General features: G+C 48.1%; 1 protein-coding gene across 2 annotated transcripts in view; it reads left to right on the top strand.

Moving 5' to 3' along the window:
• IMPA2 (inositol monophosphatase 2) overlaps positions 1–8,321 on the top strand; it is a 42,755-nt gene extending 34,434 nt beyond the window's left edge. For both annotated transcript variants that reach the window (XM_040619635.1, XM_040619634.1), the window contains 3 exons: positions 5,667–5,775; positions 6,496–6,647; positions 7,780–8,321. In XM_040619635.1, coding sequence (XP_040475569.1) covers positions 5,667–5,775; positions 6,496–6,647; positions 7,780–7,895 — 377 coding nt within the window. In that variant the 3' untranslated portion in view covers positions 7,896–8,321. The remainder of the gene's footprint in view (positions 1–5,666; positions 5,776–6,495; positions 6,648–7,779) is intronic.
• Positions 8,322–16,267: the final 7,946 nt, after the last annotated feature.

Raw genomic sequence — 16,267 nt, 5'->3', positions numbered from 1 at the left:
CGCCCAGTACCACAGTCATGAACTGTTACGTGCTTGGCCCCTCTCTGGGTGAGCTTCTCATATTGGCCCGTGCCGGTCTCCAGGGAGTGGCTGTTGCACCTCTTCTGGTGCTTCTCTCTTCCTCCTGATGCCATGTGGTCTTGTAGCTGTTGGAGGTTTCCCCCATCCACTTGTGTTTTGGGGTTTGGATATACCTTGTGGATATAGTTTGTCTTGTAGCTCTCCTAGTTGTTCCGGGTTTTTTTGTTTTGTTTTGTTTCTTTAAAGATTTTATTTATTTATTTGACAGAGAGAGAGAGCACAAGCAGGGGGAGTGGGAGAGGGAGAAGCAGGCTTCCCGCTGAGCAGGGAGCCCGATGCGACACGGGGCTCGATCCCAGGACCCCAGGATCATGACCTGAGCCAAGGGCAGACGCTTAAGGACTGAGCCACCCAGGCGCCCCTCCTAGTTGTTCTGTTTTTATCAGACGGGGTTTGGATAAGTTAAAAACTATGTGGCCCTTACAGAGGTTTCCAATTCTTTCCCTGAATTTTAGACAATACTTTTTTTCCCTCAAATTACTTGTTTATTAAGAACAAGTTTTTAAATATTTTAAAATAATATATTGAACTGAAAGTCAAATACTGTAAAATTAACCATTTTATTTTATTTTATTTTTAGAGAGAAAGAGTGCATGGGGGGAGGGGAGGACAGAGGGAAAGAGAGAATCTTAGAAGCAGGCTCCACTCCCAGCACAGAGCCCGACACAGGGCCCAGTCTCACAACCTGGAGATCACGACACGAGCCAAAATCAAGAGTCAGACGCTTAACCGACTGAGCCACCCAGGCACCCCTAAAATTAAGCGTTTTAGAGTGAGGCATTCAGTGGTAATTAGTGCATTCACAATGCTGCACATGCACTTGGCTCCAGGTTCTCACCCTGTGCCCACTGAGCCCTTTTCCCCACACTGTCTCTCCCCAGCCCCCCACCAAACCACCAACCTTCCATCTAATGCTTATGTTTTTTTCCCTAGTACTTATGTTTCTAAGTTAAATAGAATTAAATTTTATTTTCCTGTGGGTAGCTCTTAATGGTCTATAAGAAGTCTGGAAGAATTAGGACAGGTGTGTAAAAATACACACTGGTGTAAGTGCTGTCACAGGGGCTCTGTGTTCAGCAAAAGCAGTTTGTGTTCAGAGGGGTGTTTCCTAGACGTTAAAGCATGATCGGCTCCTTTTCCCTGAGTACATATTTCAGTGTCTACAAATGACTTCTTCTCTTACCTTTAAGTTGTGCATTTCTCTTAAGACAACATTGCTCTTTGATACTTGGGGTATTTTAACCTTGCTCAACCAGAGCAAGGGTTTTCAAATTGTTAGAAGTCCTATTAATGGATGATTTTTTTTTTCTTCCTAAAATCTGTTTGTTCTGAAAGTATACAGAGATGCCCTACTTCAAAATCTATTGGATTTTTTTATTGTGGCGAAATATGTACAGCACAAAATGTCATTTAAAATATGTAATTTAGTGGCATTAATTACATTTACAGTGTTTTCCAACCATCACCACCATGTTTCCAAAATTTGTATCTCTCCAAGTGAAAGTCTGTACCCATTAAGCAATAACTCCCCATCCCCCCCCCACACCCATGAAGTCACAGAATATTTTAAATTAGAAAATATATACATTGTGGGGGCACCTGGGTGTGTCAGTGGGTGGAGCGTCTGACTCTTGATTTCGGCTCGGGTCGTGGTCTCAGGGTCCTGGGGTTGCCTAGCCTCAGATCCGCGCTCAGCGGTGGGGCGGGGGGGTTCTGCTTGGGATTCTTTCCCTCTCCCTCTGTCCCTCCCTCTGCTCACTCACTCTCTCTCTCTCAAATAAATAAATACATCTTTAAAAAATACATATATATGTTAACATTTGATTGAGCTAAAATATTATGGTAAATATAGTATAAAGGATAACAAAATGCAAAAATCAGTGATTATGGGTAGCTAGAAATAATCATAAGATGATGTTAGAGATTGTTTTATCTACGGTAAAATAAAACCATAAAAAGCATTTTGCCTGTAGGTGGCAGCACTCAGGCTTCCTTTTTCCTTGTTCTTGATTTCATTTGGGAAAAAAAATTCGCCAGTGTGAGAAAGAATGGATACATTGCAGCTAGAAGAAGAGGAAAGGACTGGATACAGAGATATTTCTTCACAAATTTAAAAACTATGGGAAGAAACGCTTTCTTTCACATAGTCACTGGACAAGCTTGAGTTCAAGTCTGGGCCTCACCACGTAAGGGCCACATGGCCTCACGCAGGTCACTTCTCTAGGCTTCATAAATGTAAGGGGAATGGGATCATAAGTGTACCGTAGATGGAATAGAGGAAATGGAGACATAAGTAGAAAGTGCTTAGCACTGGCCTGTCTGGAGAGACCAAGAGCTTGGTAAACGTGAGCCACTGTTTCCACACTTTGCTTGGTTTCCCTTTGTGAAATAGCCTTGTGGCACTTAGTCTGAAACCCTCTGCTCTTCCTGCACCAGCCCTGCCTGTAGGGGTATCTGCTTGTCTGGGCTGGCCTTCCAGGGACTTTCCTCTCCACTCACCCTGCAGCTAGCCCAGCCCTTTGATAAGGGCAGATTGGGCTAGGCCTTGGCCTGAACGAGTAGTCACATTTTTTTAATGAGGTATAATTGCCATTTAGCATTCTGTAGTTTCGGGTGTACAGCGCCCTGACTCATTGTTCGGCTTTCTAGTTCCTGGAAGGAAATCGTCAGTGTCTTCCTTAACGTCCTCCCAGGGTGACTGCGATCCTGGAGCCAGGAAATCCCTTATATGTAGGGCTTATTCTTTTGATCTTAGCTTCCTGGGAAAATCACTCTTGAAGCATATACCGCAGAGCGAGGGATACTATTAGGGTCTTGAAAATAGTACAGAATCATACCTTAGTGGGGAGGGGACAGTGGTACTACTGATAAAGCTGGGGGGGGTGCAATTTGGGAAAAATTATCAAAATCTAAAATATGCATGCTCTCAGAAATCCCACTTCTATCGTCCTATCCTGAAAACACAATCAACACAGGTGCACAAACCTATAGAGAAGAAGAGATCGAGGTCGCATGGTTTATGATCACAGGAATTGAGAATGTTTATCTGTGGAGCTTGGTTCCGCCAATGGCAGTCCTTCCACTGAGTGGAACAGCATGCAGTCCTTTCAAGTACGGAATGGTGGAGAAGGATGTGCTTCATACATTGTGTTAGCAAAGGAGCAAGTAATAGAATGCACTGTTTTTAAAAATACAGTGTTTTGATGTGGGTGTGTGTGGAAGATTCGAAGCTAGATAAGGAAATTAGAAGCTGTATCAGGCAACATGCCCTGCTCCCGCACTTCTCTTTCCCTCCTCGGCTTCCTCTAGGACAGCACATCCTTCTTAATTTAACAGTCACTCCCCAGATTTCAGTATGTTATCTTTCAAGAGTGTTTTTGATGAAAATATTTATCATCCAGAATTCACCCCCCCATCAAAATAGTATTATCCCTAGTGATTAGATTCTTACACTAGCCAGCCAAACTCTACTCAACTCCAACATTCCGCTCATAAATTTAAAAATGCTACTAATTTAGCAAATCAACCCAACTAAGAGGACTCTTACCAGTGTTTCTTTAATGCTGGTGATTGAAGGAAAGTGCTCATTGCATCAGTGACTACTTATTTTTTTTTTAATGTTTTATTTATTTGACAGAGAGAATGAGAACACAAGCAGGGGGAGCTGCAGGCAGAGGAAGAAGTAGAAACAGACTCCCCTGCTGAGCAGGGAGCCCGATGCGGGGCTTGATCCCAGGACCCTGGGATCACAACCTGAGCCAAAGGCAGACGCTTAACTGACTGAGCCACCCAGGCGTCCCGCATCGGTGACTAGTTATTAAGCATTTACTGCCCCTGGTTCTGTCAATGTCGTTTTCTTCAAAGGAGGTCTTCTTTCCCTCCCCTGGGGGAAATACCTTCTCAGTTTGCCGCCCCGAGAAAGAATCAGGAGCTCGGGCAGTGACCCGTCCCCGGGGATCACGGCCCCTCGTGGGCAGAGCCCATCGCGTGCACACCGGACACGTGGGAGGGGCGTCAGAAGCTCCCCTGGGGTGCTGGTGTGCCCGGCACAGAGTGACTCAGACCTCGTCTCCTAGGCGGGTAACTGGTGTGGGGCCAAGCGATTTTCAGAAAGTGGTTTAGAGTAGACAAGGAGAGCCTCCAATTTAAGAAAAGGGGAAAATGGATATAGATTCTGTCTGAGAGGAGGTGGCCCCCTCACCGTCATCCGGTCCCTCAGTGAGAGACTTTGTGTGGTCTCGATGTAGGATTGGACCCATTGAGGGGCGTAACTCGTGGAGTGTGTTTTTCCTTCAGGTCGTGGAGTGGCCTTGCGCTGCTGTCTGACTACGCTGGGGCCGCCGATGGTGCCCAGCCAGAAGGCCTGACCAGGCCCGACAGACTAAACGTGGTTGTGTTTGGGCATCTAGCAAAGCAAAGACAAACTGCCTGTGATCGCCTGCCCATGAGTCAGGCATAGGGAGGGAGCCCAGGCACGTCCCTGGCACCCTCGGGCCAGCTTCCTGCTCCCGTCTCAGGACCGAGTGAAGGCTCTGTATGTGCCGTTTCTGACTCAACAACAAGGACAAACGTCACTGGCTCCACAGGAAGGCACTTGCATTGAACATTTAGTAACTTCAGTAATTTTATTTATTTATTTATTCATTCATTTATTATTATTTTTTAAAGATTTTATTTCTTCATTTGACAGAGAGACAGCCAGCGAGAGAGGGAACACAAGCAGGGGGAGTGGGAGAGGAAGAAGCAGGCTCCCAGCGGGGGAGCCTGATGCGGGGCTCGATCCCAGAACGCAGGGATCACGCCCTGAGCCGAAGGCAGACACTTAACCGCTGTGCCACCCAGGCACCCCGCCAAGTCATTATTTAAAAGTTGCTTTCTCCGCAGAGATGCTATTTCTGTCTTTGTGATCATAGCAGTTAGAGAAAGCTTTTTTTGTTTTTTTAAAGGTTTATGTATTTATTAGAGAGAGAGCGAGAGGGGCAGAGGGAGAGGGAGAGAGAAACCCAAGCAGACTCCGCACGCGCATGGAGCCTGACATGGGCTCAATCTCACAACACCGAGATCAGACCCAAGTCGGAACCAAGAGTAGGAAGCTTAACCGACTGCGCCAGCCAGGCGCCCCTACAGAACGGTTTTTAAAGACAGATGTATTTGAGGAGGCTTTTTTCTTTTTTGTCTTTCAGACATCGGGTGGTCCCAGTTTGGGGTCATTTAGTTTTTATTTATGACCGAGTGATGGTAATTTTCATTAGCCGCCTGACTCTTCCAGGTTCTTCTATGCTAACTATCCCTGAAAAGAGAGAGAACCGAGGCTCTGCTGCCTCTGAAATCTGAAACAGAAAGCAGCCTTAAAGGAATGAGGATGGAGTAGGCAGGTGCGGGGTCTGTTGCCCTCTCTTCACCGTGTCCTCACGGTTCAGCACAGCTATCGGAAAACTTCATAATGTCAACCTCTCAACAGATGGTGCTTGTTCTGAGCGGGAAGGAGAGGCAGATACTTGAGGTTTGCTTCAGAGGGAGCCCTGACTATTCAGCTGGATCCGAGACTTGATTTTCCTGATCACAAGGCATTCTTTCTGCTGCAGATATCTCCAAGGCCTTGGTTCTAACGGAAATCGGCCCCAAACGTGACCCTGCCACTCTGAAATTGTTCCTGAGCAACATGGAGAGGTTACTCCACGCCAAAGCTCACGGGTAAGACTTTGCAGTTCCCGGAGCACCCCGGGGCCAAAGAGGAAAGTGCCAAACGCACAGTCTTGCTCATAGCTCCCCAGGCAAAGAGGAAGAGATCCCCGGTGAGGGGAGGCGGCCCCCCCGCGCCCCATGCGGATGCCGGGAGAGCCACATGATGCTACATTGACTGGGGTGCTACCTCGTGCGGCCAGCTGTTGGGGCACCTTTGTTCCTTCCCGAGTAGCACTTCCAGAAGCCAAGTGACAGATCTTAAGGCCCCCAACCAGCGAATCCTGTGTGGGCTTAGAGCCCTCCATAAATCACACCACTCCAGCAAACATTTAGGAAAAATAAATCCAAGTCGTGTGAAGCTGCTCCCGTTTCCACCCTCTCTCAGTCTATGCTAGCGCCATGAGGCAATTTCAGTTTCAAGTTCAGTAGCGTTAAGACTTGAGTTAGTCAGTGGCAGTAGCCACATTTCAAGTGCCCAGCAGCCACTGGTGGCTAGTATCGGCCACAGTGCAGACCATTTCTATCCTCACAGAAAGTTCTCTTGGATGGCGCTGCTCTGCACCCCAGATCTTGAATCTAGAGTTTATCAGAGAAGCCCCATGGCTCATTTTTAATGACTGGGAATGCCCGGCAGAGGGGTGAATTTGGATGACGTCAGCAGTTTAAGAGAAATCCGGCTTGCGCCCAGTGCTGCTCACAGGAGCCTTTGCCCTCTCCCCTCTCCTCCAGGGTCCGAGTGATTGGGAGCTCCACCTTGGCGCTCTGCCACCTGGCCTCGGGGGCTGCGGACGCCTATTACCAGTTTGGCCTGCACTGCTGGGACCTGGCCGCTGCCACAGTCATCATTAGAGAAGCAGGTGGCATTGTGATGGACACTTCGGGTGAGCCCCTCTGACCCTCGGCCCGCTGTCCATCCCCAGGGAAATGACAGCAGAGACTAGACCCAGTAACGCCACCAGACCCAACATCCCCCAGTCTAGACCTGGTAATACAGCAGACCTGATGTCCCCCAGACTAAACCAAGTGAGGCCACCAGACCCAGCATCCCTCAGATTAGACTAAGTACCACTACCAGACCAAGTGCTGCCCTCCCCCAAGTTCCTCAGAGTCTGTTGGTGAGAGACCATGGGAGGACATTGGAAGAACAGGGGGCCCGTGCCTTCTCAGCTTTCCTGACTTCCTACTCTGTGCCTCGAGGCAGGAAAAGAGACCCCAGGATCGGGCTATGGCCACATAGTAGCAGCACCATTACTGCACACTGGCGTACGTTTGACGGTTTTCTAACGTACACGTTCTGACTCCACGCAATCCGATGAGATGGGCCAAAAAAACGTCACGCTCCCCATTCCAGGAAGAGGAGGCTAGCACTCCCGCGCCCTGTAACTCAGCACGGGGTCAGCGTGGTGTACAGCGTGAGCGCCCTGTGAGGTTTTAGGGGAACGGACCCCAAAAGGTGACCTGTCCTTCAACTTCAAGGTCGTTGTGTCCAAGTGACTGACCCCTTGGGGGCAAATCCCGTAGCATCTCTGCCCCCGTAACTATGCCAAGCTTCAGGCAGACCCCTCCTCTGACATTTAGGAACAAGGGGTCTAAGACTGGGTGGATCTCTTGAGATCCCGTTCTCTAGCTTTTTAGTCACGACTTGTTTGCCAGCCTACATCGGGTCACTGCTCAGACTTCAGACCTGCGGGCTGGGACTTCCATCACCTGGGGTCCCTGGTGCCACCCATGCCGCAGACGTTTGAGAACTACTGTCCCCTGTCCTGGTCTGACTGATCCTGTGAACCTCAGTCCCGTTGCTGGACCTGAGCCTGCACTCCCGCAGCGCAGCCTCGACTGCTCTCTTGCTGGGACAGCAGAGTGGGTGCTGAGGGGCTGCGCCCTCACTCGGGCCAGGCTCACGTCTCGACCTCACTATTTGGTCCCGCCTCGAGCCTGGCGCCGAGTCCTCATTCGGGACTGTTCTGCCTTCTCCAGTGACTCAGGCGCCCTCTCTTCTCTCTCTGTCCTCAGGTGGACCTCTCGACCTCATGTCTTGCAGAGTGGTGGCTGCGGGCACCCGAGAAATGGCGACGCTCATAGCTCAGGCCTTACAGACAATTAACTACGGGCGGGACGATGAGAAGTGAAAGGGAGCAGAGGGGCGGAGAAATGCCACCCAAGGACTGGGCCTTCCCGGCAATGCTGGGGCTGGCGGCGAGCCCCAGGGAAGACGCTGCTCGAGCGGCCTGCACGCAGCCAGTGTCTCTGACAAGCCCCAAAGGCAGGTGTTATGCTAAAGTATGTGGCTTTCTGGTTAAATCCACGTCGTTCACCGGGATTCGTTGTTTAGCTGGTGTCTCTTTACTCCGGCATAGCCTTTATCAGGCTAGTACAAGTTCTGTCAGGGCCCAAACCCCAGTCTCGGATGATGTACGTATTAAAAATTCAGTCTCAATTTTTTTCCTCCAGAATGTAAATCTCAGGTAATAAGGCTTTAGAACTGCTGATGAAGCAGACTTGTTCTCAGGCCCTCCCCCATGGTACTTCAGAACGCAATAAATCAAAATAAGGGCGCTCTGCTTATCTGTGTCCCTCGTTAGTGTGTCGCCTGTTTCCCCGAACAACCCACGGCTGGAGATCCAGGCTCTTTGGGAAAGTTCGCATATTAAAGCCCAAAGTTGGCAGCGTTTGCTGTCTGTCTGCTGCCTTTGATAAGCACTGTGAAAGCTACCTTCAGTGATTATCATGTGTGTGTGAATAGATAGAAGTGAGGCATATGAAAGCTTTAGGAATTCATTTGAGCAAAAATCCACGCCAATCAGCAGCACCGAAGCAGAAGGGGCCGGAAGCACTCTGGCCACGGGAGCTGGGGAAAAACTTTTATGGGGAAAAGGAGAAAGCAAAGGAAGGAGCTTACCGGTTGGCTCTAGTTTAAAGCCTCTTTGGCCCTCCGGATTGGTTGTCCTTAGGTCATTCTTGTGACCTTGAGAATTTACATGTAGGCTTACGTAGTGGTTTGCTTACGTAGGTGCTGTGACGTTAGAGCCACCTCCATCTGATGGCCTCCTTTTTAATTAATCTAACAATCCCCCCCCTTAGGTCATCCTCTTGTACGTGAGAGATTGCCCAAAACTTTGCCGTTAGCACCACTGTCAGCCACCATGAGAGTTAAGTTGCTCTTGCCTCATTGTGAAACTCCTGGGTTATGGGGTCGGATCCACGGACGGATTGCTGCTGCTGTTTTTCCCATTGTTCAGCTCGTGTCTGTTTCTCCGAGCGCAGTGCGACCATCTAATGTGCTGATGGCTGCAAGCGTGCCAGACCTTTGAGAGAACGCAGCACGCCAGACTGGCCGTGATCTGGGAGGCTGATACCAAGACCCTGAAGTATACCCCTAGCCCTGCTGCCCCACCCCCGTGAACCACAAAACCACCACAGCGACAGAGCCTGGGGCCTTTTGTGGCGGGGCCCTGGCTTTTACACGCAGCAGTGGTTGCCAGAGTTCAGGGTAAGTTTCTAATCAGTTTGTTTGTAATAACCGCAAACCAGGGAGCAAGGGACCTTCCAAATGACACGCATTTAGAGGGGTTAACATCTGCTAGTAAACTTCTTTTCTGGTAAGTTCACGGGAATGCTGGTGCGTTTCCGAGGTATTATGAAGGGACAGTGGAACAGTAAATACAGCAAGGGCACACTGTCCTTTCACCCTCCAGCTGTCAGAACAAGTTGCCCAAGCAGAGAGGCCATGGCCCCAACCTCCGCATGCAAAGGTGTAGCCAGAAGGTACATAGAGGGCTCCCTCGAGTATTAGCATTCATAGACCCATTGCTGGGTATAGAGGTGCCGGCATCCTTCATCCAAGACTCACATAGTGTGTTATCACATATTGAAAGACCACCCAAATGTGTGGGCCTAATAACAGCAAGCCTGCAAACGGTCCGATCGACGCTGGCTGCTCGGCAGCACTTTTCCTGTATGCATGCAGTGAATCTTGTTTCCCACTCCAGGACTGGGTTACATTGAGACGAGAAACAGGGCTACGTAGATTGAGTATGTTAAAACTTTATAAAAGGGACCTGCAGAAGAATCTAGGCACACCGTGGCCTTCAGGGTTCCCTTCGAGTCCTGATTTTGGTTTAGCATGACGAATCCAGCAGTTAGCATAGTTTCCTACAGAAGCTATTTTTTGTGAAATCCTAATTATAGGATTGTCTTCCCATGCATGAATAGAAAAGGCAGATAGCAAATAGGCGAAAGGGATGAAGGGTTCATACTGGAGGTGAAGATCTGGATCCGTAGTCTTGGGAGAGCTGTCCACCCCAAGCGTCGTATGCTTCTGAGGAAGAACCCCTGTTGGTCAGCCTTAACCTCACATCTCTGGCTGGTATATAGTTCCGAGAGTCTGGAGGAGCCCTTTCAACTATGAGCTATGGACCCAGGGTTCAAGTTCCTGAAGTTTGGCTGCCATCTGGGTAGTGAGGGGAACCTGGTATGATCCCTTCTAATGAGGTTCAAGGGCAGTGTTTTTTCTTAGGTGTCGTTTCCAAAAGACCCACTGTCCAGGTTCTAAGTTGCGGAAGGTTCATCCATCTGCAGGAGGGTCTTGAAAAGCTTCCTTTACCTGGTAGAACTACACTTTGGCATAATACATTAAAGCTTTACAATACTGAGTCATACCAGAATTTACGAGTACGGGAGACCCATGTGGTTCTATCATCAAAGGCATAGGTCTTGCTATTACTATTTCATGAGATGTTAATTTATGCTTTCCCATAAGTATTGATCTCGTTGCCATCAAAGCCAATGGTAGAACTTTTGGCCAGGGCAGTCCGGTTGATTCTGTTCATTTAGCTAGCTTTAGTTTTAAGTTACCATGTGTCCATTCGACTTTACTGGATGACTGAGGATGGTAAGGACAGTAGTGACGCCATCGCGTCAGCAGCACCCTCTTTGTTTAATTATTTACCCAGTGAAATGAGTTCCCCATCAGTGGAGGTCTCTCTGGGGATACCCCATAAAGAAAATTACGTTTTTAAGAGTTTCTTAGCCGTGGTTGTGGCATCAGCCCTTCTGCAAGGTGTCAGTCTGTCCTGAGAAAATGCAAACAATGACAGGGACGTATTAATAATCCATTGTGGGAGCAATCGAATGAAATCCATCTGTAAGTGTTCAAATGGCCCCGTAGGTGGTAGGAATGTTCCATCTAATGGGATATCTTAATGGTCTTCCCAGGGTTAGGGGTTTGATCAATCAGACATTGGTCATAAACCAATTTTGTGACCTTGGAGCAGTCGCCCACCGATACTTTTTCCTAATTTAGATCGTTTTTTTCTACGCCGTGAGTTGCAGAATGTAGCACTTCTAGTAATGGCAATTTTAAGGACTCGGGAAGAACCAGGAGGCCATCCGCGCCCACAGTGTATGTTCATGTAATATCACATTTGCACGCCGGGTCTCGACATTTGTTGTTCTCGGTCAGGTGCCTGATTTTGTCTTTTATATAGATTATCATAAATAATTTGGTTAGAATCAATCTTAGGAGGTCATTCAAGTTGTATGTTAGAACAGTTTCAGTGTGGGCCGATTTAGCATGGAAGTCTGCTAGAACATTTCCCTGATACTCGGGTTCTGTTTTCTAGTATGAACTTCGTTTTTAATCATTCCAGTTCAGTCAGGCAATAGAATGGCAGAGAGCAGTTCGTTTCCTCCGAGTCCAGTTTTCCAGAAGTGAGGAACTCTCTCTGTTTCCATAATGGAGCAAAGTCAAAGACCACCCCGCAGGCATATGTGCTAGTGGTATCTTGGATAGCTGACAAGTGAGGGCGTGTAACCCACTGGCTGCAGGCTTAAAACAGGAAGACTCCCCTTCCTGGTAGTTCAAACCGGGTTATTATAGCATTCCTGCTTGATACTTCCCTTCTGCATTCTTAGCACAGAAGAAGAGCATCAAATCTGGGTTTTCTGATGATTTGTCCTGTAAGTCGTGTGAAGGGTCAAGAACCGTGACACCACATCTACCCATTTACGTGGATCCGTTCCATCATCAGGCCAGGGCAGCAGGGCTGAGGGAGTTGCAGCATGAAAGACGGAGGTTAGAAGGTGAAAGGAGAAGGCTCTCACAGGAAGTTCATCTACTTGCTGAAAATGTTGAATCTGATCGCAGCGTAATGGACTCTGACCAGCGTGAGGTACTTGGAGTGTTAGGTTATGTCCTAATCCCAGTTCCGCTGAGGTTCCCCCCAGTTGAGCTGTGGCTGCTGCTTTCTCACAGCTTGGATGTGCTCTGGCTCCTGGGTCTAGGCTGAGGTCAGCAGCAGATCTCTGTTTTCCTCCAAGCTCTGAGGTTGGAGTTCCTAGAGCCTGGTTATTGCTCTCACGGACAAATAAGGCGAAAGGTTTAGTATAATTTGGGAGCCTCGGGGCCGGAGTTTGTTGCAGGGCTAATTGTAGTTGGCTAAAGGCTTGTTCGTGATTAGCTTCCCAGGACAAGGGCTCTGGAATTGAGTTCCTTGTAAGCTCAAACAGAGGAGATGCAATCAGAGGAAGGGGTGGAACCCAAGACCTACAATAGCCTGCAAGTCCAGGCATTGTTATTAGTCGTCGTTCTGGGGAGGTTGTGGGTGGTCTTTGTTCTTTCAGGGGAAAGAGAAATGCCTTCTGCGTTCAAATCACATCCTAGGTACAGACCTTCTCTTTTGAGAATTGGGCTTTTCCTTGGAAGCCTTATGGCCTTTACAAGCTCGTTGCTGTACTAGTTAGACTGAATCTGTTTCTGAGTCTTGCCATGGAGGGAACAGTGCAATAAGACACCTACATACCGATGAGTGTAGCATTCTTAGGGAACTGTAAGGTCTTGATGTAAAACCCAGGAAAAGCAGGATGGGGCTTCAGTGAACCCTCGTGGCATTATAGTCCAGGTATACTGTTGATTTTTCCAAGTGAAGACGAATCAGTATTGATTCTCGCTGCCAACTGGGATACCAAAGAAAGCAGAGCAAAGGTCCACCACTGTGATCCACTTTACGTTAGATGACAAGGTGCTGAGATTTGGAACGACAGGGAACCTTAGTATCACAATTTTGATTGCACGCAGATCCTGGACACGCCTCCAACCTTGTCCATTGGGTCTTTTAATGGGTAATGTTAGAGCCATACAGGGTCTAGTGCTTGGGATTCTGAGTAGTTGGTAAGATAGTAGATTCTGGTCTTATTGAATATTGAGACAATTTAGGCAGGGGTTTGGAATGATCTATTTGGATTTTTATGGGTTCAGCACTCTTTTTTTTTTTTTAAGATTTTATTTATTTATTCAACAGAGATAGAGACAGCCAGCGAGAGAGGGAACACAGGCAGAGGGAGTGGGAGAGGAAGATGCAGGCTCCCAGTGGAGGAGCCTGATGTGGGGCTCGATCCCATAACGCTGGGATCACGCCCTGAGCCGAAGGCAGACGCTTAACCGCTGTGCCACCCAGGCACCCCATGGGTTCAGCACTCTTAATTTTGCCTTTGTTGGTTGAGGAAGAAGCCCGTAGGCATTCAGGCACTTCTGAGAGATCAGGCCTTTCACACTTCCCAGTCTCAGTTTCATCAAGTCCTGCTTGGAGAAAGCAGAGCAGCTCAGGTCATTTCTCCTCCTAGCTTTTATATGACTCCTCAATGCAGACAGCCAGTCTTCTCCTAACAGGTTTACTGGGGCAGTGCCACACGAAAGGAAAGTATGACCTCCTGGAAATGGCCCTCATACCATCTGGATTGCGTTAAATCCAGGTACCCTCTGAATCTGGTGAGAAACCCTTACTACAGAAGTATTTTCTTTACTCTGAGCGATTTGCTATTTTATGACAGTGGGATTTACTGTTGACAAAGCTTGTGCAGACCCCCCAATACTGTATAGGCTTCTCCACTGATTTTTATCTTTGTTTCCCCTTGCTCTTTGAGAGCTATCATGGGGAGCAGTTCCTGGAGAATCCCTTAGAATTCCATCAGTGCTTATTATTATTTTGATAATTAAATTTTTGAGCCCTCCCCTGATGGAAAAATAGTGTAATTAATAGGTAAAGGTCCACAAAACGATGGGTTCGACAGCAGGCCTTCCTTTTCCAATGCCCTGGTGGTGTACAATGAAGGCCAACATTTGGGGACACTATTCCTGAGTGGAGGACCCCTCAGTTCTGGCTTGAAATACAAACGTAGAGATCCCCAGCCCTTGGAGCTGTTGTAAATATAGGGCCACAAGTTTATTAGCTTTTTGAATTTTATCTTGTCTCTAAGGTTTTTTTCAAAATGCTCAGCTAGGGCTGTTATTTCAGTAAAAGGGGCTGCTCCCCAGCCCATTTTGTGTCTCTTTATTAGGCTACTTTAGGCTGGAGCCCCCTAGTAAATAAGGAAGTCAGGGCATTTTCTGTGCCTGCATTTAATGAAGAAAGCATAGAACGTTTCACACACACACACACACACACACACACACACACACACACACACAAGGTCTCTGATCTTGTCCATGGTCTGAGACTGGTTCATCCTTTTTTGTTTGCAAGATTGAATGATGGAGACCAGTCAGTCCTTGGAAGAAATGCCTTATCAATACTTCCAAGTAGGTGTTGGGCTGTTTTTCTAGTGCATGCCTGACAGAGCAATTAATAAATGGGTCTTTTTTTTTTTTTAAGATTTTATTTATTTATTTATTTGACAGAGAGAGGGAGACAGCCAGCGAGAGAGGGAACACAAGCAGGGGGAGTGGGAGAGGAAGAAGCAGGCTCCCAGCAGAGGAGCCCGACGCGCGGCTGGATCCCAGAACGCCGGGATCACACCCTGAGCCGAAGGCGGACGCTTAACGACTGAGCCACCCAGGCGCCCCAATAAATGGGTCTTTAGTATTTCTCCTGGGATCTTCCCATCGGGCTTCAGCCACCCATGACCTCATGTTGGATGAATAAAGCAGTTGAGAATGAGGAGCCCCAGATCATAAGCTCCGTTAGAATCCCAGATTCCTCAGGGTACCTGGCTGGCTCAGATGGTAGAGCATACAACTCTTAATCTCGGGGCAGTGCGTTCAAGCCCCATTTTGGGTGTAGAGATTACTTAAAATCTTTTTTTAAAAATTCTAAATTCCTCTTAAAATTTTGGAGGACTCCCTTTAGTATTTGGAGAATCTTTGAATCTTCATTCAGCCTTTGACCATGGAGAAAGGTGGTTACATCTGGTATTCCAGGCTCTGCGGGGACCTCCCTTCAAAAGGCGTTGGTTTAACCTCTAGCTCATCTTCAGATGAAAAGGCAATGGAGTGAAGGGACTCCTAGATTCAGAATATTTGGGGAGAGGAGGGTACCGGGAAGGAGCACCCAGACAAGCTGGTCAGTGTACATTTCTTTTTAGATTCACCACCATTGTTGCTTAAGCTTTCATTTGTCTTTTGTACAGAATCTTTTAAAGAAACATTTTTTGATTCACTCAGTTTCTTAGAAGCTTCTGTATGTCAGTTGTTTTGGGAGAAATTCAGAACTTTCTTCTCTCTCGAGCACTTCATAAATGGATAAGCTCATCTAGGTTAAAAGTTCCCAACTTCATGCAAGAGGATCCACCATAATGACCACCATAGTGCAAGAGGATGCTGGGTATGTATAGTTAGCCAGGGTCCCAGATGGAGGCGTCCCAGATTTTTTGACTCAGAGGAATCCGTTCCCCCCCCCCCATTCCCTGAGGCCTCATTTGGCCCAGTCCGGCTTAAGTTGGACCCAGTCTGGCCCTGGACCTGGTGTGGTTTCTTCTGACTGATCCCAGACCCAGTCTGGAAAAAGAAATGCTCAAGTAAATTCAGAGAGCTCTTTTAAACGTGAAAACTGCAGAGTTCAGATCTTACCAGCAGCCTCCAGACGTAGGAGAAAGCCATGAGCTCACTGGGCTCAGCCCCTGCCTGCGCCTGGTTGCTCCTTGCCCTGGGGCCATGGGGGGTGGTTCACCTTGTGATCCATTCGATGTAGAGAAATTGTATTTTCCTGGCCTTATTTTTTCCCTCTCTAGGAGGTGGAATTACATAAAGGATGTTCCCTGACTAGCCAAGGATCCTTTCTGAAGTTTAAGAATTGGGGAGGTCAGGGGTGACTGGCTGGTTCAGTTAGTTAAGTGTCCAACTCTTGATCTCAACTCAGGTCTTGATCTGAGGCTCCTGAGTTCAAGCTCATGGTTGGGCTCCATGCTGGGCCTGGACTCTTGATCTCAACTCAGGTCTTGATCTGAGGCTCCTGAGTTCAAGCTCGTGGTTGGGCTCCATGCTGGGCCTGGACTCTTGATCTCAACTCAGGTCTTGATCTCAGGCTCCTGAGTTCAAGCTCATGGTTGGGCTCCATGCTGGGCCTGGACTCTTGATCTCAACTCAGGTCTTGATCTGAGGCTCCTGAGTTCAAGCTCATGGTTGGGCTCCATGCTGGGCCTGGACTCTTGATCTCAACTCAGGTCTTGATCTCAGGCTCCTGAGTTCAAACTCCTGGTTGGGCTCCATGCTGGGCCTGGAGCCTACTTG

The sequence above is a fragment of the Ursus maritimus genome, unplaced genomic scaffold (assembly GCF_017311325.1).
Source record: "Ursus maritimus isolate PB19 unplaced genomic scaffold, ASM1731132v1 scaffold_33, whole genome shotgun sequence".
Taxonomy (NCBI): domain Eukaryota; kingdom Metazoa; phylum Chordata; class Mammalia; order Carnivora; family Ursidae; genus Ursus; species Ursus maritimus.
This window is presented reverse-complemented; position numbering and strand designations above follow the sequence as displayed.